General features: G+C 41.3%; 1 protein-coding gene across 3 annotated transcripts in view; it reads left to right on the plus strand.

Annotated features, from left to right (window-relative positions):
• The window catches only part of CTTNBP2 (cortactin binding protein 2), a 106,706-nt gene that overhangs the window by 19,906 nt on the left and 61,755 nt on the right, over positions 1-25,045 (plus strand). For 2 of the 3 annotated variants that reach the window (XM_056846007.1, XM_056846008.1), the window contains exons 3-4: positions 15,107-15,331; positions 22,297-23,908. In XM_056846007.1, coding sequence (XP_056701985.1) covers positions 15,107-15,331; positions 22,297-23,908 — 1,837 coding nt within the window. Of the gene's footprint in view, positions 1-15,106; positions 15,332-22,296; positions 23,909-25,045 lie in introns of those variants that run through there. The other variant, XM_056846009.1, reaches the window with a different exon arrangement.

A 25,045-nucleotide genomic window follows, 5' to 3' on the forward strand; every position in this document is an offset into this window, starting at 1 on the left:
TATTCTCTGAACTGACTGTATGTTCTGTGTATAAGAATAGTATGTAACACATGGCCCCAGAGCAACAAATGCTATTAGTATGTAACATTCCCCCAAGCAGAAAAGTCCCTTTGGAAAAGGCTCAGTGGAATAACACATTCTTTGCATGCAGAAGACCCAGGATCAGTCAACTTGTACATCTGGCTCAAAGGTCTCACATAGCAGGTGTTCGAAAAGTAGATCTCTGCTTAAGACCTTGGAGAATTTGCCCCCATCAAGGGAAATGATGCTAAGACGGCTCAATGGTCTGACTTTTTATAAAGCAGTTTCATATGTACATACCCAAAATGAGTTCAACTGTTTTTCATCTTGTCAAGTTTACATAAATCATTTTTTTCCCCTACAGCAGCTGGATGTGTTGGTAATTGCGATTTCTCCTGCTTCAGTTGTGAGTAAAATGAAGCCCGGGTTATTAAAACTCAAGTCATGTGCTCCAGAATAGGCTTTTACCAAAATAGCTCAAAGAGAGAATTGAGTTCTAAAGAAGGTTACGACCATCAGCTAGGGAAATTAATTCTAAATTTCTTGTTTGACTTCTGAAATTGAAAGCTCTCATCTGACAGTGCCTGTGGAATGTACCTAGGCATATCAGTCTACTGACCTTGGATCAGCGCATTCAGTAGCTGGAAATGAAACCAAGGACATAGTGCTGCTTGGTAGCATGTTTCCCATTCAGGCAACCAAAAGAACATGCCGGTCTCATCTGTTTGGACCATTTGATTGAAACTGGAGAGAGGTTTGCAAAGAACCCTATATGGTAAAATGTATGGATTTTAATCTAGTTCTATATAGTATCTCCAAAGTGAAATCCTAATTTGCCTCTAGCACTGATTCCACAACCTAAAATATGATTGTAAATCAAGAATGCCCCCCTGACCAGCTCTCCTGTGGTTCACTGGTTCCGGAAGCTTATGTGAATCGCTGTGTCTTAGGAATTCTCTTCCACAACCTTGTACAGTGGGAGGGAAATAGCACTTTTAGCCTCTCCCCCTCGCCCCCGCTAGACTGTCTGTAGACCCTTCAAACAAAGTTTCTTCACAGAAGCTCTTCTCAGACACAGGGCCAGCCATTTGACTAATCACATCTAGGCGATTGCCTAGGGCAGCAGAGTTGGAGGGGCTCCTACCAGCTGATTTGCCCATTGTGTTGGGGTCTCCTGCAAGAAGCAGCAGCCCCCCTGACCCCAGTGGGCAGCCTGCAAGGATCCTGTTCTTTCCTTGCTTTTATTGGGAGGAGAGGCTCCTCCTTCCCTCCTCCGTAGCATAGGGCTGAGATGGGCATGCAGAGGCTTCCCACTTTGCCACAGTGAAGTGTGGGGCAGCAGTAAGGAGGGTGGGCTGCGACTTCCAGCCTTGCCTCACCGTGGTGCTGGGGAGAGAAGAAGGCAAGCAGGGGCTTCCCTGCAATGCAGGGCTGTGTGTGTGGCAAAGTCATTGGCTGCCAAGGGTGCCAAAATTTCTTAGACCAGCTCTGCTCAGGCACACAAGAACATCTCAAGGTCACTAAGATGTTGTGACAGGGAATCCCAAGGTTATGGCCAATGCTTGCTAGGGTCAGCTAAGGCAATTATCAGGGAGAAAAAGGGCATTCCCTGTCCCCCCCCCCAGCTCCTTTTATTTATACTACAAATTAATACATATAGTAAGATTCAGCAGTAATATGCTATGGATTCAGATTCAGACACCTTTATTGGCATAGAATGGACACTGATATAAAAATAACGATAGTACAAAGATATATAATAAACACTCCATCCTACAAACATAACAATACATATATCCAACAGGTGACTTTGAGCTCCAATAGACCCCGGCACTCTATCTGATGATGAAGACCTGTGCTTTCAAGTAACCTAGGTTAATTTTATACCATTTACTTAATCGTTATTCTTTTGTTTTGTCTTGATGACAGTCATCAGAAACTCTGCCACATGTTCAGTGACAGCAGGAATCTTGTCCACAAGTAAAAATTTAATGATATCATGCGTTGTATTATCTGAAGGTGTAATATGGGGATTTATTAATTCTAGACGATAATTGTGGTACAGGGGACAATGCAGAAGAATATGTTCAACTGATTCTGGTTTTGCCATCTGGCAGGTACAAATTCTTTTATTCCAGGGTATGCCCCTGTATCTGCCAGAAACTATAGCACATGGGAATATATTTAATCTGGCTAGCATGAAGGGCCTGCGCTGGAATGGTTGAGTTAGGCTGGAAAAATAATCGGCCATTGAGTTTTTTTGGAAAGTAAGGCCAAAATATGTAGGGGAGCAGATCTTGTTTGTTCCTGCAATTATATTCTGTGAATCTGTATCCCTAATTCGCCCTGAGATCGTCTGGAGGATATATGCATCCTCGGAATTAGCCAGTCCCTCAATATCAATGCCTAAGGTCTTGATTTTCTTTTGAATAAATTCAGACCATTTGGATATAAACGGGTCACAGACTGGTTTATCTGGGCAAGACAAAGAAATGGGAGAGAGGGGATTTCCATTGTTCTTTTTCCCATGCTCTTTTTGATTGTAAAACATTAAAACACTGTCAGCAAAGAAAGGGATTGGATTATCACATCAAAACTTAATATAAGATTGATATTCGGAGAGATATTTTTGGAATATGTGGTCAACGGTTCTGTTCAGACTATGATCATTTACAGATCCCCCTGATGAAGTAAAAGTGAAACAAGTAGGGGTCTTAGAGTTGAGTTAAAATTAATTCTGCTACTGCGACAACTGTCTCTTGTTCTCTTATACTCTTTTTGGAGAGCTACTGACCTTATACTTTTTTTTCTTTTTTTTTTTGAGAATTACTACAAGACTAACAGATTCCCCTGAAGAAGCCTCCTGGTGAAACGCGTTGGGAATGTTGGGAATTTTAACTGAGTAATAAAAAAATATTTTTACTTTATTTTGCATCATGGGCCTTGGCCTTATTTTTTATCTCCTGCAACTTGTGTGGCCTTTTTATTTCTCTTAATCCCAAAATAGAACACAGACAAGTCAGAATCTTCTAGTTATTCCAGTTCTTCAGTTTTCTTCCTCACTCTACAATATTTGATTACCTGGAAATTTCATTTAACATATCTAAGAAGTAGTTTTGAAAGCAAAAGCCCAAATGCCATCTTTAAGAGTTATTAAAAATATCCTTGTCTTCTCAAGCCTGCATCTTCTGTTGCCTTTATGAAAACTGCCTACAAGCCATGTCCCAAGAATATGTTATTGAATGCCAGGCTTTCTATAGCAGACTTTGGACAACACCTGCTGCAATTTAATCTGCCTTGTTGGCAGCCAGAATCGCACATGAACTCTGCCTTTATTTCCCACCCCCCCTTCCAAACTCACATCTACTCTTTGGTAGAACTTACGCATACAAGACATAGAACTTCTGTTTTTTCTCTCTCCCCCGCCCCCAGAGTCATTGCGATTTATCTATCACTTTATACTAGTAAATATCCCCCACAGTAGATTCTTGCTTAGATACTTCAGTGAGTTTCCTCGGTAGAAGCAGCCTACGTACTGGTAGGATTGCAGCTTCCTAGAAGTAAACACAGCAGTCGTCTCTTGGGCCAGCAAACACAAGGAAAACACAATAGCTATGATCCAGCCAAAAATAATAATGTGTCAGTGCAGTCCTAAATAGGGTTATACCCTTCTAACCCCATTGAAGTCAGCGACCTTAGAAAGAAGTCACTGTGCTTAGGAATGCACTGTTAAAAATCCCACTATTTTTAATGGGAGGGTTAAGCATGTGCTTAAGCATGTGCTTAACTCCCCAATGAGATAATTAAAGTCATCATTGTTTAACTTGGGATGGATTGTACAGGTTTTGCATCTGTTACACAGAACACTGTTTGCACCTTATAAGTACGTATTACTCTCTCAGAGGTAAAGAAAAGTTGGTAGCCATTAAATTATTTGCTAACAGAACATTTGTCAATATTACCAAAAATGTATAAAATTAGGTACTAGGATATAATGGGTTGGATTGTATTTTTTTCTTTCTCCTTGGGCAGGTATGTTCCTTTGACATCCTGTATCATTGTAAGTGTGCTGCATGGGAGAAATGCACCAGTGGTACAGAAGTAGAGAATAAACCTCACTGTTTCTGGGCTAGTCTCCATTTTCCGCCACCCCCACCCCCATTAATTTTAACATGATTCAAGTGTTACTTGCTTCCCTTGTTTGTTTTGTTTAGCTTCTTTCATTTACCAGCTGATGGGAATCTAAACACAATCCCAGGATTTGGATCTCAACCTGTATGTGATTTCTACTGAGTTCCCATTTCTGATGCTGCTCTCTGGGCCATGTACAACATTTCAGAGAATCCCAGTCCATCAGAGTGGCTTTTCAGGGAATGCAAAAGGGCCGCAGTGTAGCAGGAAAGCTACATTCCATGAGTGCAGCTCCTTGCATGGTTTCTTGGATATAAGGCCAAGCTTGCAGTCTTCCTATGCACTAATAAAGGAAGAAACAACAAATACATCTATGCTGAAAATGCGTTTGTTGACAAAAGGAACTGGCTACCAGAGAGATAGTTATTTCAAGTTTAAAATGTTACATAGGATATATTTATAACTCGTCAGGAGAGAAAAACTTCTTAAGTGTGTTTATGGGGAAGGATTAGCAGTTCTCAGGAATCTTTCTGGCTTCCGGAATAGTGATGCATCTGATGCAGACTCACTCCCATTATAGTGCAAGAAAGAAATACAGCAACATACATGGCCGATGTGGTGGAAGGAACATCAGGGATGGGAGAACCCCCTTTTTGTGCAGAGAGTTGTCTGGGGAATGTGCCTAAGATTTGAGAATGCCTTTGTAGTCTGGTTCGTTATTTATTTATTAAAATATTTATACTCTGTCTTTCTATTTAAAAATAAATGTACAAGGTGGCTTACAAGATTAAAATCCATACAAAGTAGATAGTTGCTCTTAAAAAGTTACGAGCACTGGGATCAGTGCTTTTTTAAATAAAAAAAGTCTTTCCAGAATAAAATGGTTTTTCAGCTGATGCCAGCAAGCCTCTAAAGGACCTGTTCCACAGTGTAGATGGGAAGAAATTTGAAAGAGTGGTAGCGCCTGCCAAAAAAGCCCTCATGTATAGCCCCGTCAATGATGAGTCGAGGGGTTCCCTCAATAAGGGTTCCCAAGCCAACCTCAAAGTAAGAGACACTAGTTAAACTCATCTATAGTTTTCCTGGCTCCTGCTGGAAAGAAGAGATAGGATTGAGTATAATTTGCATACTGGTGAAAATCAACTCCAAATGTTTGGATGATTCCTACCAGATGTTTCTGGCAGTTGTTAAAAGCATAGGTAGAGGGCAGAACTGCTGGGCTCCACAGGCCAATGGCCAAGGGGCTAAGCTGAAGTCTCCCACCACCCCTTTCTGAAACCTACCTTCCAGAAAGCGCCAATACTAGCGTAGAACCAGTCACATCCTTCTTTGCCAGGTGGTTCAGAAGCATTCTATGGCTGATAATACTGAAAGCTGACAAGAAGTCTAGGAGAACCAACAGGGACATATTGCCCCAGTTGGGGGGGCAGCATCCATCAACTTGGGTGAAAGCTAGACTGAAAGGGATTATGATGTTCCTGGTGCTACAAGGCTAATACCTTCTCCAAAAACCTTTTAATCATGGTTGATTCAGTACTGGCCTACAGTTATTCAAGTTACTTCAGATCTAGGCTAATTTCCCCTCCCCTCCCCCAAAAGGCCTAAAAACTTCCTTTTGAAAAGATGAAAAAACTGACCCTTCTATCAAGGATGCATTGATGATATTGTTCATCCATTGATGAGGCTTGTCATCCAAATCTCCTCCTTGCTAATTTAATTAATTTAATTAAGCACAAAGAACAGGAGTAAAGAAAACGTTGTAGGCATTAATGTTCTAAGTCTATCCAGATCCTCAAGTTGATCCAACTAAAAAGAATGCATAGAAATGTGACTAATGGAAGGTTCGAGAGCAGTCAGAACTTCTGTAGACAATGTGGCATGTGGTTTGATGGGAGTGATTCTGCCTTAAAAGGGCTTAGCAAATTGATCGCAACAAATTTCCCAAACACTGGCTTCCAGGGGCCTAGGTGCGACAAGACTCTTATAACTGGGGACGTCACTGGGCAGTGCTGCACAGACCCAATGGCGATGGAGAAGGAAGGTTCCTTCACCCCGTCACTGTCACAGAGCAGGCCTTAAAATGGGCTCGCTCTTGTGTTAATTTATTCTCTTTCCTCTGAACTCAATTGGAGCCAGCCCTAAGCACCCAGGTATGTTTAATAAGTAATGAAGAAGTGCCTTTGAGGCATGTTTAGTGGTGATAAAGACTTAAGATTCAGCACCTTAAAAAAAGTGGGGGGACCTACCGTTGCTTTTGAACTCTTCTTTGTGAGATGTCTGGGAGATTTAAAAAATCGCCTCTTCAGCAAAAGCATATATCACTATTGCAATAAATCTTTCCTCTTGTTCCCTTCTTTTTCACAGAACCAAAAAGATAATGCCTCTGGTCACAACAATGAGATTAAGGTGGTAAGGAGTGATCTATAGTGGATATGCTTAGATTGGTATAAGCATTTAGATGTACGGTTTATTGCTGCAGAAGCAAAGGGCTGAAATAATTCTGGTAGTTCAGCTCCTGAAATGTCAGGCATACGTGTAAACGTCAACATTTTAGAGCAATGCACATAAATTACTCATGGTTTATCTCCAGTACTCTAAATTACTCCCCTCCCCCGCCAAAAAACAACAACAACCCCATGACACTGAAGTAGCTCAAAGTATTGCTTCAAACTGCATTTGCATTTCAGGAAGAACAATGTAATTGCAGCGCTGAGGGCCCGACTACATCTCATAGCAGAATGCCAAACACTTTGTTGCTGTTGCTGATATAAATTATAAACAGTGGAGTGCAGCAGTTTAAAGCCAGATAACCAGTGTGGTGCAGTAAATAATGCATTTGGTCACTTTTTCAGGTAGTCTTCTTTGTACCTTAATAGTGCTACAATGGGAAGACATTTTCTAGATGTCACTTTCTCTGGTATGAAAATGCATTGATTATCAAAGCAATCCGCCTGTCATGCCGTTGCTATAGGAATGCCCTGCTTGGGGGGGAAATGCAACAAATAGAGAGCTGATTCGGGGCAAGGCAGATTTAAATCTGGATTTGGCCACAAAATTTACTAGATTGCCTTTGTCAAGTCTAACCTACACAGCAGAGATGCTGCAGGGATAAAGGGAGATATATAACCCACTGTGATAGAGTTTCAGAAGCTTTTTGGAGAAGCAGCATTAGGAAACCACACATCTTGGATATTGCACTATATTGGGTGGAGCCTGAGGAGGGTGGGGTTTGGGGAGACGAGGAACCTCAGCAGGGCATAATGCCGTAGAGTCCACTCTCCAAAGCAGCCATTTTCTCTAGGGGAGCTGATCTCTGGCATCTGGAGATCAGTTATAATAGGGGTAGATCTCCAGTCCCCACCTGGAGGTTAGCAGCCCTAGCACTATCATGTACTACAGCAGTCATGCACTACTGGATTGTCTTGTTCACCCAACAAAATCTAGTTGTAAATTATTCCTAACAGGGGTGGACTGGGTAGCCGAAGTGGCACTAGAAAGGGCCCTGCCACTCCCCTACCTTGTTCCCTTCACATGACGAAGGGCCAAAATTAGGGTTGCCATCCTCCAGCTGGTGGCTGGAGACCTCCCTGAATTACAACTGGTCTCCCTATGACAGAGATCAGTTCCGCTGGTGACAAAGACTGCTTTGAAAGTAGGTGTCTATGGCATTATATCCTGTGAAAGGCCCTCCCTTCCCCCAAACCCCACCCTCTCCCTGCTCCACCCCCAAAGTCTCCAAGAAGTTTCCAAACCAGAGCTGGCAACCCAAGCAGAAGTGCTTCTGGGTGGGTGCTGCATGACCTGCCTCTACCCAGCTGAAGCATTCTCACTAGCCTCCTGCTTCCTGGGGTAGCGTAGCAGTGTCCTCACCAGGCTCCTCATTTCCCAGCTGGCCTGACAGCAACAGCTGGGGCTTGGGGGAACTCAGGTGAGCTGAACACCACCGCCACCCCCTAGGACACTGGCTCACCAGGGTTTTTCTCAGTGGTCATAATGGCCAGCCCATCCCTGATTGCTCATGAAAGCACAATCTTCAGTAATAGGTAGGTGCTGCTGAGGTTAGAAAACTGGCAAGACTGGAGAAGAATTCAGAGCACAGAACAGGTGAGGGGAAGGATTTGCAGGTGGTACAGAGTGAAAATATACCAAGGACCAAAAATTAGGAAAGGCTGGCTGCAATGGAGCTCTGGCTCTTAGTAGCCCCCTGATACTGAATCAATCCATTTTCCCTCTTTATGTATATAAGAGCTTCATTCTCACGACATTTCTTTTATCTGGAAATACAAAGATGGATTGCACGTGCTGTAAACTCAAGGCCCAGGTTTGACTTAATACAGTGAGGCACGGTGAAAGCCGCAGATTACATAGCAGCTCTTTCAAAATGCATTAACTTGAGATCTGTAAAATCCGTTATGCAATAAATGTGTGCTTGGATAGTTGAGATGCTTCTCAGATGTAATGATTAAGAAGAAGAGTTGTTTTTTATATGCTGACTTTCTCTACCTCCCCTTCCCCTCCCCACAATAGACACCCTGTGAGGTAGGTGGGACTGAAAGAGCTGTGACTAGCCCAAGGTCACCCAGCTGGCTTCATGTGTAGGAGTGGGGCAACCAACCTGGTTCTCCAGATTAGAGTCCACCGCTCTTAACCACTACACCACGCTGGATCTTTCTCCTCTTTCTCTCTCCCACCCCAATTTCATGTGGCTGGAGATTCTAACCTGATTTATTTAGCAATGCCTTGAAAATATCTCCCCAAAGATTACCAGCCCATAACGTTTTCATTAGGTTACCTGGCAGCATCTCATGTTATGTCATAGATGACTGAGCTTGTGGCTACTTTCAAATCTGCCTCAGTATTTGTTGCTTCAGACCCCAAGGATGGTCATTATTCTGGATTAATTAGAGGACAAGGATGTGTTCTTGTTTACATGGCATTATTGGTATCATTCAACAAGTTAGACTTCCATGATCTTCACTTTGGCAACCATTTCTTTTGAAAAGTAAAACTCTCTCATCCCCCACCTGTACAGTGTTTCTGTTCACTATCTGGAATCCTGTTAACACATTTTACTAGTCAAAGGTTTTAGATGGTTGATTTAGGAGATCATCCTTCAGCAGCTTCTACAAATGTCCTCCTCAGTCCCAGTCAGATTGCTGTTCTTTGCAGCTTAGCTTTGAAGTGGTAAAAAAGAGCAAGAGTCCAGTAGCACCTTAAAGACTAACACAATTTCTGGCAGGGTATGGGCTTTTGTGAGTCACAGCTCACTTCTTCAGATAAATCTGGAGATGTGGGTTGTTATTCATGAAAGCTCATACCCTGCCAGAAATTGTGTTAGTCTTTAAGGTGCTACTGGACTCTTGCTCTTTTCTATTGCTACAGACAGACTAACACGGCTACCCATCATGATCCTTTGAAAGTTGGATCACTACCCACTCCCCACACTTCAGTGAATGTGCACCCCCCCACACACACACACACACAACACTCAATACAAGCAGGGGGCTTCCTGTTCATTTCAGAACTGGGGAATCTTCCTTGCATATGGCAAGAGCAAGCCTTGCCACATAAATAAATGGACAGGAGTGTGACAGGGCTTTGGATCTTAGCCCAAGTTTATATGCTTGAAACCGCAGATGTCATTGTGCCAGCAACTTTGCACTTACAGTGAGCAAAAGTTCTGGAAGTATTGGAAGGTGGAGGAAATCACCTGTGATTATTACAAAAATTACCGTCACTGAATCATTACGGCAAGAAACCTCTCAAGCCAAATAAATATTTTAAAAATATATCCAGTTTGTTTTGGTAATTCCTCTGAATTTCTAAAAATTCCATTGGAATAGAAGAGTTTTCCATGACAACCCCAATTCCAGCTAATTCTGCAATGAAGTCATAATTGTATGTTTGTAGCCATAGTCTGTTTCCATGGAAATGAGTATGATGAAACATATTCATCTCTTCAACTTCAGAGAGGTTTCTGGTATGAAGAGGGGGGAAAGAGCTTAAAACTTGGTCTAAATATTTCCTTCTTAATGTTCTTGAAATGAGAGGAAAATACTCTCTTAAGTGAGCATTTATGAGGGACCTAGGCTACTGTCCAAAAGCAAACTTTAGAATACAATACCCTTAATACAGGCTTATATAATCAGGCTATGGGTAACACAGGACCAACATCTCTGCAACGTGGCCCTTTGCTTCACTTTCCTTTTGAATTAAGTAGCCAGAATGTATTGCAGCTTTTTACAACAGACTAAAATCTGTGGTTGGCTTCTCAGACACACCAGCCAGGGTCTTCCAGTATCAGTCAGTGTCTGGTGCTGTAACCCAGCTCCTGTGTAGTTGACACTGACCTAAGGCTTCTCTAGGACAGAGGTCTTAAGATACACTGTAAAACTTGATGTACCGTGGTTCTTTTCAAGCATTTTGTGGCATGCTGCATTCTCCTCGGCCATGATGCAATATGTGCTGCACACATGGCAAACTTCAGGCTAGAATGCAAAATCTGTATGGGTTTTATAGAAAAGAGCTGTGATCAGAAACAGGCAAGAGTCTGGTAAACTATTGTGGCAAAATCAACATTCTAAAATAATGTTTCACAGATGTATGTCTGTATTCTCTGTTTAATAGGCAAAGGCTCAAATTGTTCTGTTGTATGAGCAGATGTTGGCAACATTTGGGAATGAGATGGGGCTAAAGGGAGCCAACTTTGGCAACTGTGTTCTTCAGGCTATTAAGAACATATTAATTTGTCTTATACCAAGTCAAATCCTTAGTCTGTATAGCTCAGTGTTGTCTACTTGGGACTTACAGTTGCAGACAGAGAAAGACCTTTCCCCAGCTCCTGCTACCTGAGATCTTTTAAGTGGAGATGCCCGGGATTTAACTTGGGACCTTCTGCGTGTAATGTTAGGTGCTCTACCAATGAGTCATAGCACTTACATAAGGTTTCAGCGCTCCTAACTTCTGCTTGTAAGCTTGGGGAAAGACTTATGGCCTACTCCAGTGCAAGTGAAATTCCACCATTGAAACCAGAGCAGATTTTACTTATTTACTTTCGGTTCCACCCCATTTTTCTCCCTATGTGATCCCAAAGCCGCTTATAACGTTCCCCCCTCCTCCATTAGGCAAGTTGGAGAAGTCTGCCAGGATCTACTACAAGTGAATGCCAAGTATACCTATTATTTATTTTATTAATACATTTATAATCCAGTCTTCTCCCCAGTGAGGACCCAAAGTTTCTTATTCTCCTCTGCTCCACTTTATCCCCGCAACAACCCTGTGAGGTAGGTTAGGCTTAGAGTGTGTGACTAGCCCAAAGGCTCCCAGCAAGCTTCCATGGTAGAGTGGGGATTCAAACCTGTGTCTGACACTCTAACCACTATACCACACTGGCTGTGTATGAAATTAGTGGGACAGACTGTTAAGGATGCTATAGGGGATTCATTAATTAGGCAATTCCTGTTATCTGTATCTATTCTCTGCAAATTGCTGTCGGTGGTCTCATTCTGAATGCAGTTATGAGTATTAGTGCAGTAGAAAGTATTAATTCATTAACTTCTTTAACCAAAGCATATGTAAACCATTACTGAAATTCTTCTAAAATGCCCTAATTTATATAGCATATGAGCTAAATATGCACTTATGCAAGTATAAATGTCATAAATTTTGACATTCACTACCATTCATATAGTATTTCATTGAGATGCTTGATATTAAAATTTATATCTTCTGGTAGTGAGAAAAGTTTTGAAGTATAGCATCACCAGATTTCCATGAATCATGAAACTAGCGTTCTCTGTAATACAACCAAAGGTATCCTAGCTATAAAAAGACAAAATGAACATGTTTGCACCAGAAGTGTTCTCTAGCTATTTGTAGAGGTGATGGTTAAAGAAAATTCCACTGACTCTTAATCTTTTGTACTGGTCTTGACGGAAAACACCGAGTTTGGATCTTGGCATTAAAAAGAGGAACAGTTGAGTCTTTGTCTAAAAAAAGATGAGGCACTTTTAAAAGTATTTTCTTCTTCCCATGCATTATTTCTCTATGCCAAAATCCTCTGCTAACTTCTTTTAATCGGACCTTCTTTCCCTCTCCATCTGCCAGAAAATGATGTCTGATGTGACCTTTTTTAAAATTTCAAGGAAACATTCCATTTTCTGCCATATGTTATGAAGCCTGCAGAATACTGAAAAAAATTGTTAGTTCCATTTCTATACAGAGATGCCAGTTATGAAGGATTTTCACTTTAAGGTTATGCCCAGGGAGACGCTTCCTGTGCTTCTAGTTTATCACTGAATCATCCATCTGTGAATGTAGGAGGCATATCAAGAAAGGGGGATATATTTACTCCCCTAGTGACTGAAATGCTTGCTATTGAAAGCGGGCTTTTTCAACTGTACAGCCCACATCAGTCCTTGTTAGCCATGTGGGTCCTGTTTTGTTCCAGGTATGCTAAAAGTTCACAGAGTAAGGAGTTTGGGAAGTGGAACCAGCCTGGAGTAGAGGTTGACTGGCCAGCAACTAGGTAGTGATTGTAGATAGCCTTGTTGGCCCAAAGCCAAATCCTGAAACAAAAGCCTTATCATACCTTTTGTTAGGACAAACCAAAATAAACATAAAACGTGCAAATTTTCAAGTTCTCCAAAACCTTTTCAACAGTCTGGGTTTATAAAAGGGGAGTGCTAAGTCCACATGTTTGAATTCTGTGTTAAATGCCAGCCATACTTAAATAGTGCCTGGATCTGGTATGATGGTGCGCCATCACCCTTCTGGGAAGAAAAAGGAAAAATGTAAACCTCTTATTGAAAAATATAAAGATCAGTAGTTGATCAAATTTATCTTAAAAGACCAAGAGCTGAGGAGGGAGTGGTGTAGTTGTAAGTATGTTAACAAAAGTAGAGATAATTTTGGAAGACTAAATAGGACAAAGTCAGTGAAAGTCAAATGGGATGATTCTACCTATGGGGGTAAGGTGTGGGCAAGGAACCCCATATGAGCAGCTGGTAAGGATCAGGTATCACCAGATGTGTAGAAACTGAACCTACGTAGTCCAAATCCCAGCTGAATTAAGATATCCCCAAATAGGGCTTGGTGTCTGCTGAGCTCCCTCTTCCAAGTGAAGTTGCAAGGAATTCAAAGAGGTGGTGCTTGAGTCTGCAGTTCACAACTTTGTTGCTGTTGAATGGCATATTTAGGCTTTGCACCTACTCTTTTTCTACAATAATGAGTTCTTCCCTTCATCATTTGGCATTTTTTAAGCAGTTGGCTTTTTGGGCTTCAGTAAACTTCCACATGTTCCATCCTGTGAAGAAAAAATAATTAACACCATCCCACATTTCTTAACGTATCTTCGGGTTTCACATTTACTCATCATTCTTGCCCTCATTTTGTGAGGCTGTCTATTTACTAAGTGTTCTTTTTAAAGCACATCTCTATTTTTGAGCCTTGATTCTATGTGGATGTCTATTTGTTCTCTTATTAGCAAGTAGGCAAATATCTTCATGACGTGAGAGAAACTTTCACTTTTCTGCTCATTCGTAACCTAATTTAAATAGAGGAGGGCATCCATTTCAGGTGAAGGTCTGGAACAGGTATAAAATCTGTTGGGACTTCTTCTAGGTACCACATTATTGCCCTTAATTACTAAAGAACTCTGAGAAATGTATTCTGCTTACCCAGGGAAGCTGATATCCAGAGCTGTCTCTCCTTACAAAGTGATTCAAAATCAGTAATTGACTCTTCTTTGTTATTTGCAAAGTGCCTGAACAAAGAAAAAAAAGAAAAGAAAGAAAATCTTGCCCACAATGATTTTTACTTGCAGATTGGTTTTTCACATTAGACACTGATTTCTGAGCAATTAATTCTGTTTTCCTAAGTGATATGCTGGGGAATAAATATAACGAGTAAACTCTGGGTGAAGACTGACTGTGATTTGAAAGCACTCTCACTAAATTCCGTCCATTAATTTCCTCACTAAGGCTGAAAAAAGTAGGTTCTGCAGTCTGCTGTAGAAGCTGGCTATTGCCATGTTATTGGCTAGTACCCATGATATCTTTAAGAAACTGCTGTAAAAAAGCAAATCAAGTTAAAATGTTTGTATCTATTCTTATTTTCCTCATGGAAGAAATTCATTTTTTGTGGGTTTTGCTTGGAATATTCTAGAACGGGGGTCCTAACCTTTTTGAGTACCTTTGGAATTCTGACACAGGGTGGTGGGTAGGATTGCCAACCTCCAGGTACTAGCTGGAGATCTCCTGCTATTACAACTGATCTCCAGCCGATAGAGATCAGTTCACCTGAAGAAAATGGCCGCTTTGGCAATTGGACAATCCCTTTGGCATTGAAGTCCCTCCCCTCCCCAAACCCGCCCTCCTCAGGCTCCGCCCCAAAAACCTCCCTCCGGTGGTGAAGAAGGACCTGGCAACCCTAGTGGTGGGCCCAATCACAAAATGGCTGCTGCGGAAGGAAGAACTACACATACACACATAGAGGAAACCCAGGTGCAAGTAAGAAGACGGAGAATTATTTTTTAAAAATACACTGGGAAAGAAGAATGAGAGGCAGAATAAAATCACCAGTGGCAGCTACTAAAGCAATTTAAAAAACAACAGATCTCTAGTGCCCACTCAGATGCCTTGCCAGGCAAAAGCCCCACCTGGGCTCGTCCACTTTCTAAAAAACACTTGGTGGGCACCAGGAAAGGTGTCGGCTGGCCCCATGGTACCCAAGGTGCTACATTGTGGACCCCTGTTCTATATTTTATTTAGAAGTCTCATGAAATAACAGTGTTCCTTATACTACTGTATGTATTCTTAGAAATAACTGAAATTTATTTATAGTCTTTTTACAGAAGTGTTACTATTTATTTCACCAGTGCTCTAGGTGTACAGCTGTTGTGTGTTACTGTTCTCTAATTACTTGTTTTGTTCTTTCTTTCTGTTTAATACTTTAGGCACGGAGGAAGGAGGTTTTTATCCAGGAACGGTATGGGAGATTTAATCTTAGTGACCCGTTTCTGGCTCTACAGCGAGACTATGAGGCAGGTGCTGGTGAGAAAGACAAGAAGTCCGTCTGTACCAACCCACTCTCCGTCTTAGAGGCTGTTATGGCTCACTGCAGAAAAATTCAAGAAAGAATGGCCGCTCAGCTGGTTGCAGCAGAAAACAGACAAAAGAAGGTACTATATTGATACAACAATTTTTTTTTCTAGCAGATTGCTGCATTTTTAAAATAATGTACTGTCTTCTGCTTTAATTTCTTACATGGAAATCATTTTGGCATTATGGAGTCAACTTCATTTTATCATTAATATCCTTCTGGTTGATAGTGTGCAGTCAGGATGCTCCAGTGAAATTTAATTTTATTAATTTTATTTATTTATTTTGCTTGTGTTTATTTTACTATATTTCAACTTGTTGTGCTTTGACAAGCAGATTCCTCTATTAAAGGACTGATGTCTCTGTAAAATCCTTTCTCCAAGTGCTAGTGTTTCTAGGTTCAGATGTCATAGGACAGAGATGAAGGGTGGTAAAATATCTCAAGGTCTGTTCAAATTATATTTCTAGCCTTGGGACTTTACTTATAGAGTAGGGAGTGCTCAAGAACAGGTCTTGGACTCATCTGTTGTATTCCAACATCTCCCATTCCACCATCACTGCTGGAAAGAAACTAAGGTTCCACATAGGAGATCCTGAGTTCAGATAAATGTGGGGTCTCCCAGGTCATGTGTTAATATCTCTTCATGGTATGGGAAATGGGGAGGTGCATGCCAACAAAGTTCATAAGCCTTGGCTTATTCAACCTTCTTGAGCTTTTGGAATTTTGAACATGAGTAGTGAGCACCAGAAAACACATTGGTGGGCGCCGTGATACCCATAGGCACCATATTGGGGCTCACCGGTATAAGCCAAACGTGTAGTCCTGATCTCTCCCTAGGTACAATCCTGATGTCAAAATATCGTTGTTTTGATGAACTTAAAACCTTCAACCAGAAACAACATCTGAGTTCAGATAGAATCTAAAGTTGCAACTTTCCCAAACCTGCTTAAAGCATACCTTTACTCCAGGCCAAGAACTAGCAATAGCGCAATGTGTCCAATATAGCTTCTGCCGGTTGACAACTCAACGTAATTAGATCGGTTGCATGACACCTGAAACCAAACTTTCGTTGGACTTTATTTACATATATTTTGCCAAGTAATTAAAGACAAGCATGCTTTGTACAGTGATTCGTGCACTTGTAGACAGATGTATTACAGTACTACTAGGAATGCTTGGCTTTTAAAAAGTAACCTTCTAATGAGTTTCCCTGGATCAGCAAGAGCGCATGTGCATAATTTCTTCTGGTTTTGTTAGCAATTCTAGGAAACACCGCTTCTGATCTTGCAGGAGCTAGCCTGACAGCATTTCCAGGGTTTGATATGGCTAAGTAGGATAATGTTGGCATAGGATCAAGGTGTGACAGGAAGCATGGATAGGCAAATCAGGATGGTCAGGAGATAACCAAGTGGGCAAGCAAAACCAGGAAGAAGAGTTTTTACATGCCAACTTTTTCTACCACTTGAAGAAGAATCAAACCGGCTTACAATCACCTTCCCTTCCCCTCCCCACAACAGACACCCTGTGATGTAGGTGGGGCTGAGAGCTCTAAGAGAGCTGTGACTAGCCCAAGGTCACCCAGCTGGCTTCATGTGGAGGAGTGGGGAACCAATCCGGTTCACCAGATTAGCATCTGCCACTCATGTGGAGGAGTGGGGAATCAAACCCAGTTCTCCAGTTTACAGTCCACCACTCCAAACCACCGTTCTTAATCACTATACTACCACCAAGATGGACTGACCAATCTGGGACCAGGACAGATATAAGCAAACTGAGAGACAGTCTGTAGCAGTCAGGGTCTCAAGGTGAGGAGATGGAAAGGCAGCTAATGCGAGGCTCACTCAGACGCAGGGCAAAACCATTACTACTCGATAAGTTTGAGGAAATAGCTGTCTACCAACTTCGCAGTAGCTCTTTCCTGTTTCCTTTAGCAGGGACTGCTTGGGAAGTACATCTCAGGAACCATTTTCAGTACCTGACTTCAGTTCAGGCACAACACAGTTGCTTGAAGGAAGACACTGGTGAATGACCATGAAACTAGTTTCACATTTAATATTTATTTTACTTGAGCTTTAAAGTGTATACCCTTCCATTCAGCACCAGATTACAAGACAAATGGGAAAAATGCAACTAATCCATTTAGAAATCATCTTATTTCAAATACAGTGAAATTAGATAAAATGGTCAACTCCAGTAAAACAGTGGCAGGATTATTCATACCATTTACTTGATCCACCCTCTACCAAAGAGTTTCTAAATGAAAAAAACAAAACTTTTTGCTTCTGACCTTAATTTTTAAGACCTCCACACACAACCATCCCAATATAAAGTGCTTTCTCATCTGTTCTTACTGCACTTGATCCCAATTTGATTCTTATGTCTTGCAATGTGAAGTTTTCTTACATTTCAGTAGATTTGCGCGTGCAAAGCAGAAATAAGATTTTTTCCCTCATCTTGGAAAAAAAGCATCCCCCCACCCCATATTACTGTACAGTGCTTAGTTGATGTTTAAAAGAATACTGGGTCTAATTGAGGCTTTGGGAAACATCTGACGGTGAGAATGCTTCTGATGGGTTCTTAAACTGTACTTTTCTTGATTGGTTTTGGTTTTGTTATTTTGTTGTAGCTTTATGTAAGCCATCCTGGTGACCATTGGCCCCATTGTAATATGAGAAATAAATAAGTAAACAGGACAACATGTTTACTAGGTGGAATATTCAAATGAGTTTTTTAGCCACTGTTAATTCAGATTCCTTGTCTTTAAATCATGGTGCACTGACATCAGATTTTGAGCCCAGCTCACCACCACACACTTGAGACAATCACCACAACAGTGTTTCACATGTTTGTGTGACATCCAAAGCCTTTCACAATCTGCTCTTGTCACTCTCTTATTCAAACAGATGCCAAGCCTGGTGCTGAGGAAGGACGGGTTTCCTAGATATTTCTTTTTCCTGATACCATCCTTCCAAGCTTTTCTTCTCCAATTCTCCTCCCCTGAACAAAACAGAGAAAAACTGCATTAACTAAGCTTAGAAGTAAAAGGAAAACATTTATGCAGTTCCAATAACAAAGCCATAATTCCAGTCAATTTTATTTTGTCAAGTGAAAGTATCTCTCCTGGGAATGTCACCAAATGCTTCGTGGCTATTCTTATGCCTATAGAATACCAGCCTATAGAATATATCTTTGATGAGCAGCTATATTTCCTCTCTGCTTCCCCTCCACAGTGATACCTGTTTTATTTTCTGCCCAATAATAAAGCACCCTTTTATTTGGGAGTGGGTGGATGTCAGGAGGACATCAAAACAGCTGTTAATTTCTTGTTCTGTGTTTTCCATGAAACAAGGCAGAAACTGTCTCATTAGGCAGGAGCGAAGGGGGGAATGTACACAAATAACAAGGAAAAAAATTCCTTGGAGGAGCTGTCCAGCTGACTATCAGCTTTCCTCTGCATTGGAGGGAGGAGACGTAATGCCATTGGTGAATGACAGACCACTCAGGGGGCAGCGGCTTGTAATGACTTTCCTTTCGCTAGCAACTGAGGCCAAATTTGAACCACTGACCTAGAGATGAAATGCTCCATATCCTGTTACCAATCCCCTGGGCCATCTGGTCCCCCAGATTACAGTGTACGTGAAATATATTCACCATACAATATCTTCTTACAACTTGGAAATTAGTAGGATTTGAGCATCTAGTGGAACGCAGAAATCCTCCCGTGGCTCTGCGGTAATTACAAAGACTGGAGCCCTTTTATTCATTTGTTTCTTCCTTTGATCAGCCTACTGCCTAACTGAAATAAAATAATAATTAAAAAAAAAACAGTGAAAATCGAACTATTAGAGGTGAGATACATTTGACATAATGTCAAAATGAAGATAGTACTTATAATAAAAAGTGAGTTATAAGTGAGATCCATTGCAGAGGTAGGGGTGACTTGGGCAGCACGACAAGAGTTATTGGTAGGGTTTCTGCTGCTTCCCACCTTCCAGGAAGTAAGGGATATTGGCTGTGGGAGATAGGAAAAGAAGTAGCTTGTGTTCCCACCTGTTTGCATTCTAATTAGACCGCACTTACTGATCTGAGTACCAATGTTGCTGAGAAACCTTAGATGCTGAGCAGGTGCTGCTTCCTGTCTGGGAAGTGTTAGGAAAGTCCCATGACCACTTTGATGACGCTCTGGCTCCAGAATGTTTACCGGTATCTCCTATTTCCAGCTATCCAAGAAACTTTTCTGTAATGCCCTCTGTTCAGACCACTTACACTAGATCATATTTTCTGTTCACAAATGGGTTAAAAATACTTTGCTACTTACAAGTAGTAAAGGGGTTGCTGATAGACAGCTGCAAAGTTTTCACATAACCATCACGTATAAGGCATGTGTGGGAGGTTTCTCTCCAGCATGCTTATATTTAAGTAAGGTGATGTGCTTATATTTAAGTGAGCCGCAAATAACGTCACGTTCATTGAGTTGTCTGCACATATGAGCAGTGTAATGGAAATGGGAGTCCAAGGATGTCATGACTGAAACTGACTTTTGTGACCTTTCCAACGTATGCATTTGAGTTGTCAGAAGTTGCCACACCTGGAATCTATAACCTTCAAATGACTCCTATGCAGCTCAGCATGTATTTTTTCTCTTTGTTGATTTGGAACTCAGCCATTACTCTGTAATCCTCTTCCTCTTTCTGGTAATGACCAGATGTGTGGAGACGTACATTATGATTGCCAAGATGGACCTAGAGTAGCAGTATTTTGGTTACATCACCAACTTTCTCACTGATCATGCATTTTTCCTGAAGTCTGTGAGCTCATGCAAGGTTGAACTGACGGTGAATTCTGGTTCCATGAGATTTTCCTGTAACCTTTCACAGTTAATTGAAACAGTTACAGCAATATTAGATTTATTGCCTTTTAATAGTGTTTAAGAGTTAAATTTGGCCTTCTTATCTTGCTTTAGAAAGGATGAGGACATATGAGGGATTTGATTATCTTATATGCATCTCCTTAATTCTATCGTACATAGTTGAGAACCAGTCACTTGTCTAGATATTAGTCACGTGATTAAGGTAGATTTACCCGAGTAAGATAAAACTGATATTTTCCTGCAAAAATGCATTACCATGGTAAGCAAATTACATTTCTCTGGATGGAAGTCTTAGAAGATTAGATGAGGTTTCTGTGCATGTGTGTGTGTGAGAGAGAGACTTGGGCTTATATGAAAATCCCTGTAAGCAGTTTTAATACAATAACCTGAAACCTGGTTTGCTTTAAAATATTACTTACTATAATATGATTAAGAACTCTGATAAATTTAGCACTCGTTTTTACAGTAGCTGTAGAGTTAATTTTATATGCTTGCATTTTCTAACATCTTGTCTAACAAAGGGAACTATTTTTTTTTTCAATAAAAGGTAAACTCTGTAAACATTTTTGGCCTGGTTTGCTGGTTTTGTTTGTATTATCAGATATAAAGGTTGATAGACGGACTTCAGTAGTGATATCTGCCATTAAATATTTTAAACAAAGTTCTGTTAGAACTGATTAGTCCAGATTATCTGATTGGATGCAGGAGAAAATAGGCCATCACACTAGCAAATGCTTCTCTTATGAATAGTGGAAATAGTTGCCATGTGTAGGATATTTTGGGCAGCATGTATGTAACATGTATTCCAGTCTTGTGGTGACTGGTGCTTCAGACCTTATAGTCCTGAATGCTTATTGACTAATCGGCAGGTTCACACATGAAACAGCCCTCCTAGTTACCTCAGGAGTGCAAGAATCAGGCCCACAGGTAAGGCAGTCTTGTGTCATGGCACTGTGATTTATTTATCTTCCGAAATTACTATCTCACCTTCTACATCTAAGGTAACACAAAAAAGCAAGTTAAAAACAGATTAACAAGAAAACATTAATGAAACAACAATATTAGAAAAAAACTGGGGGAAAGCAGCTATGCCCACCCCAAAAGAAATTATGATAGCAGTGAAATACGGACTAGTGACTAAATCAGTAGGCAATAAAAACTGTCAAAGCAACAGTCCATCAACAGAATTTAAATCAGTAGGTCAGGAAATACAACCACTGTGAAGGCCCTTCAGATCAAGAGCCTTAGCCAACTTCCAAAAGACCAGTTGTGCAAGACAGAACCCCTGGATCAAGGGATTCTTTAATTTTGGAACTGCCACTAAAAACCCCTTGCTCTGCATGCATACTTACCAAGCTCAGCTTTCCCACTAAAGGCATATTGTGATGCACTCTGCTCACATGCAGCCTCATATGGTGAAAGGTGATCCTTCAAGTACCAAGTTTCTAAGCCATGTAGGAAAAATTGAGCAACCAGTGCAGCTGACAGAGCCCTGGAGCAATGAGATCATTGTGGTGATTGCAGCCAGGACTCTGGTCACTACATTTTGAATTAACTGAAGTTGCTTCAGAGGCCACTACTTGTAAAGCATGTGACAATCATCCAGTGTGGATATTGCCAAGGTATGTGGCCACATCATATTTAAATAATGCTGCTGGTGATGCTGTGAAAATTAATATGGCCATGGATACATCAACCATGAGGAGGTACCATGAGCTTGTCAGAGACCCCATTCACTCCCAAGGCAATTGAACAGGGGTCTTAGCATGTGTGAGCTGGCCCTCTGAAGGGTGGCAATTGTTCATTTGAAGCAGTAAAACACAATTGTGGTATCATTTTGAAAAATGTTGCTATAATATTTACTGAAGCGCAATATTTGTCCCCAGCAATATTAAAAAGAGCTTTTAATACTTCCTGTCATTTCTCTTAATCTCACCTATTTAACTGTTCTGAATTTTTCCATCAGGAAAATCAAATGTGTGTTTAATATTCACTAAACTTGTGAGGCATACCAATGTTTTGTTCAGATCTGCAAACTGTCTTTTCCTGTGTCATTGAGGTCCCATTAATCAAACTGCTCTCTACTATTTATTTTTACATCCTAAAATGCCCGTGACTTTTAATTGAAACAAAATCCACTATGGTAATGAGTACTGTTCTTCATTTCTTTGTAGTTGGAAATGGAGAAATCCCAGTTGCAGGCGCTTGAAATGGAACATAAGAAACTATGCACACGACTTGAGGAGGAGCGTGGCAAGAATAAACATGTAGTCTTGATGCTGGTGAAAGAATGTAAACAGTTATCCAGCAAGATAGTAGAGGAGGCCCAGAAACTGGAAGATGTCATGGCAAAATTCGAGGAGGAAAAACAGAAAGCCAGCGAGCTGGAGGAGTCTCTCGCAGCCGAGAAGCAACGGAGCACGCAAATGGAAGCCCAGATGGAAAAACAGCTTTCAGAGTTTGACACGGAAAGGGAGCAACTGCACGCCAGACTTAGCCGGGAGGAAGCACACACCAGTGATCTCAAAGAAGAGAGGGAACGAATGAGAAAAATGATCGAGCAGTTGAAAAAGGAAAACAATAGTAAGCTACACCTTTCCCTCCCACGTAGGAGTAAAGAGAGAGGTTCGGTGTCTGTCTCTGTTGGGACAGAAGGGCCAGCTTTGAGGACACTTGCCTGCCAGACAGATGCAGTATTATTAGATGGTGGTAGTGAAAATGTGAGGAAGTTGCCTTTGACTGTACCTGTAAAGCCTTCGCTCTCTGGCCACACGAAGAAGAATGCTGGATTTGTGAAACCAGTCATGGACAGACATTCTTCCTGTAGCGACCTTCTTCTGTCCCCTTCGACTTCCGTTCCGACTCCCAGTCAAAACAGAATTGAAGAGAATGGACCAAGTACATCACCAGACTTAACAAATATACCTTCCCCTTTTCCAAATAATGTTGCATCCTCTCCAGCACCTCAGAACTACTTGCAGGCTTCATCTGTGCACTCTTTGCATTCTCCATCTGCCACAGCTGCTGGGCATCAAGGTCTGAATCCACGTGTCCAGGCAGCTAGGTTTAGATTTCAAACCAACACTAATGACCCAGACCAAAATGGAAACACTGCCCAAAGCCCTCCATCAAGAGATGTATCACCCACGAGTCGAGACAACTTAGTTGCCAAGCAGCTAGCTCGGAATACTGTCACCCAAGTCCTTTCAAGATTTACAAGTCCTCAGGGTACTGCTACTGGACGGCCAGGAATGTCCCATTCGATAGATGCTGGAACTTATCCTCCCCCAGTTGGTAGAATGAGTTTAAAGACTCCCAATGTGTCAAGAATTGACAGAGGAAACCCTCCACCCATTCCTCCTAAAAAGCCAGGCCTTTCACAAACTCCTTCACCACCACATCCACAGCTTAAAGTGATTATGGATAGTGGTCGATCCCCTAATATAGGTGCCAAAACAGAGAGCAAAACCCTAGTTTCACCTCCTTCCAGTACACCTCAAGGAATCAGGGTAATAAATGAGGAAGCTGTATCTAAGTCCTCACCTCAGCTGCCACCCAAACCAACAATAGATATATCTGTGGCATCTGCAGGCTGTGCCATACCAGCCATGGCCACGTCTCAGGTGGGTGCCTGGCCTTCTCAATCCCCTGGACTGAACCAACCTGCATGTTCAGAAAGTTCCTTTGTCATTCCCACCACCATTGCCTGTAGTTCCTCCATAAACCTTGTTAGTGCTTCATCCTATAGACCATGTGATTCAGACAGTCTACTGGTAACAGCATCAGGTAAAGGGATTGTTGATATACTCCTAAATTCTTTCCCTCTAAGAATGGTCTCTCTTTTTACTTTAGATTTCTGCCATGTTTTCATTTTCTTCTTCCCTAAATCTGTTTTGCTGTTTTGTTTTTTTGCCAAGTTGAAATTTACAGTTTTATTATTTGTTAAGTTTCAGGGGTATGGGAAATCCATTTCTTTTCATAAGAACATAAGAAGAGAGCCCTGTCGGATCTGAACAGTGGTCCATCTAGTCCAGCATCCTGTTTTATTTAACAGATCATTTAGCCTGAGGGCCAACAACCTGGGCAAAGAAGCCAAGGCCTTCTCCAGTGTTCTCATCTAGGACTGATATTCAGAGGATTACTGCCTTTGGATGTGTAAGATTCTCTTTAGCCATCATTGCTAGAAGCTACTGATGAGCCCATCATTAATGAATCTTCCTAATTCCCTTTCAAATTAACTTATGTGAGTAGCCTTTACTGCGTCATAGTCTGGATTTTCAAGTTGCCGTATTTTTGTTTCTTAAAGGAAGAATTTATATTAGCCTGGAGTTCCCTTGCAGTGTAGAAACTTCTAAGATTAGAATGGAAGTGCCATGCATGAGAGACTGCTTCAGCAAATTCTTATAGGATTGATGCTATTAGATTTGCTTGAGCTGTTCAGTAAACTATTTAAGAATTGCCTCTGCCTAGGTGTCCTCAGGGGCCGTTTAGCTCATAATCCGTGAAGCTTCTGAGAACATTCTAGGAGTGGCCCTATAAGGACTCTCTTGTGACACCAAAGCTGTTTTTAAAAGGCTTACTCCTGTTTTAACTTTTTTATGACTGGAACTGTTTAGTTGGTTTTATTTATGGAGGCAGTGGTTTAGTTTCTGTCGTTATAATGGCTTTATTTTCCTCTGACATTGCACAGTTGGGTGTAGTTCAGCAAAGAGGCTTGGTGATAGGAACACCAAGACCAAGCCATTCACACTTAATTTGTGTCCTGAATCATTCTTGAAAGACAATGGGAACATCTGGCGTTTAAGTTGAATTGGCTTGCATTGTGAAGTATGCATTATCACCTGTGCCCTCATATACATCAATATGTGCAGTAGCAGCCATGTTAGTGAGTTTTCCTTGACTTTGATTTGAGAGCCATGTTTA

This window comes from Euleptes europaea, chromosome 3 (genome assembly GCF_029931775.1).
Source record: "Euleptes europaea isolate rEulEur1 chromosome 3, rEulEur1.hap1, whole genome shotgun sequence".
Taxonomy (NCBI): Eukaryota; Metazoa; Chordata; class Lepidosauria; order Squamata; family Sphaerodactylidae; genus Euleptes; species Euleptes europaea.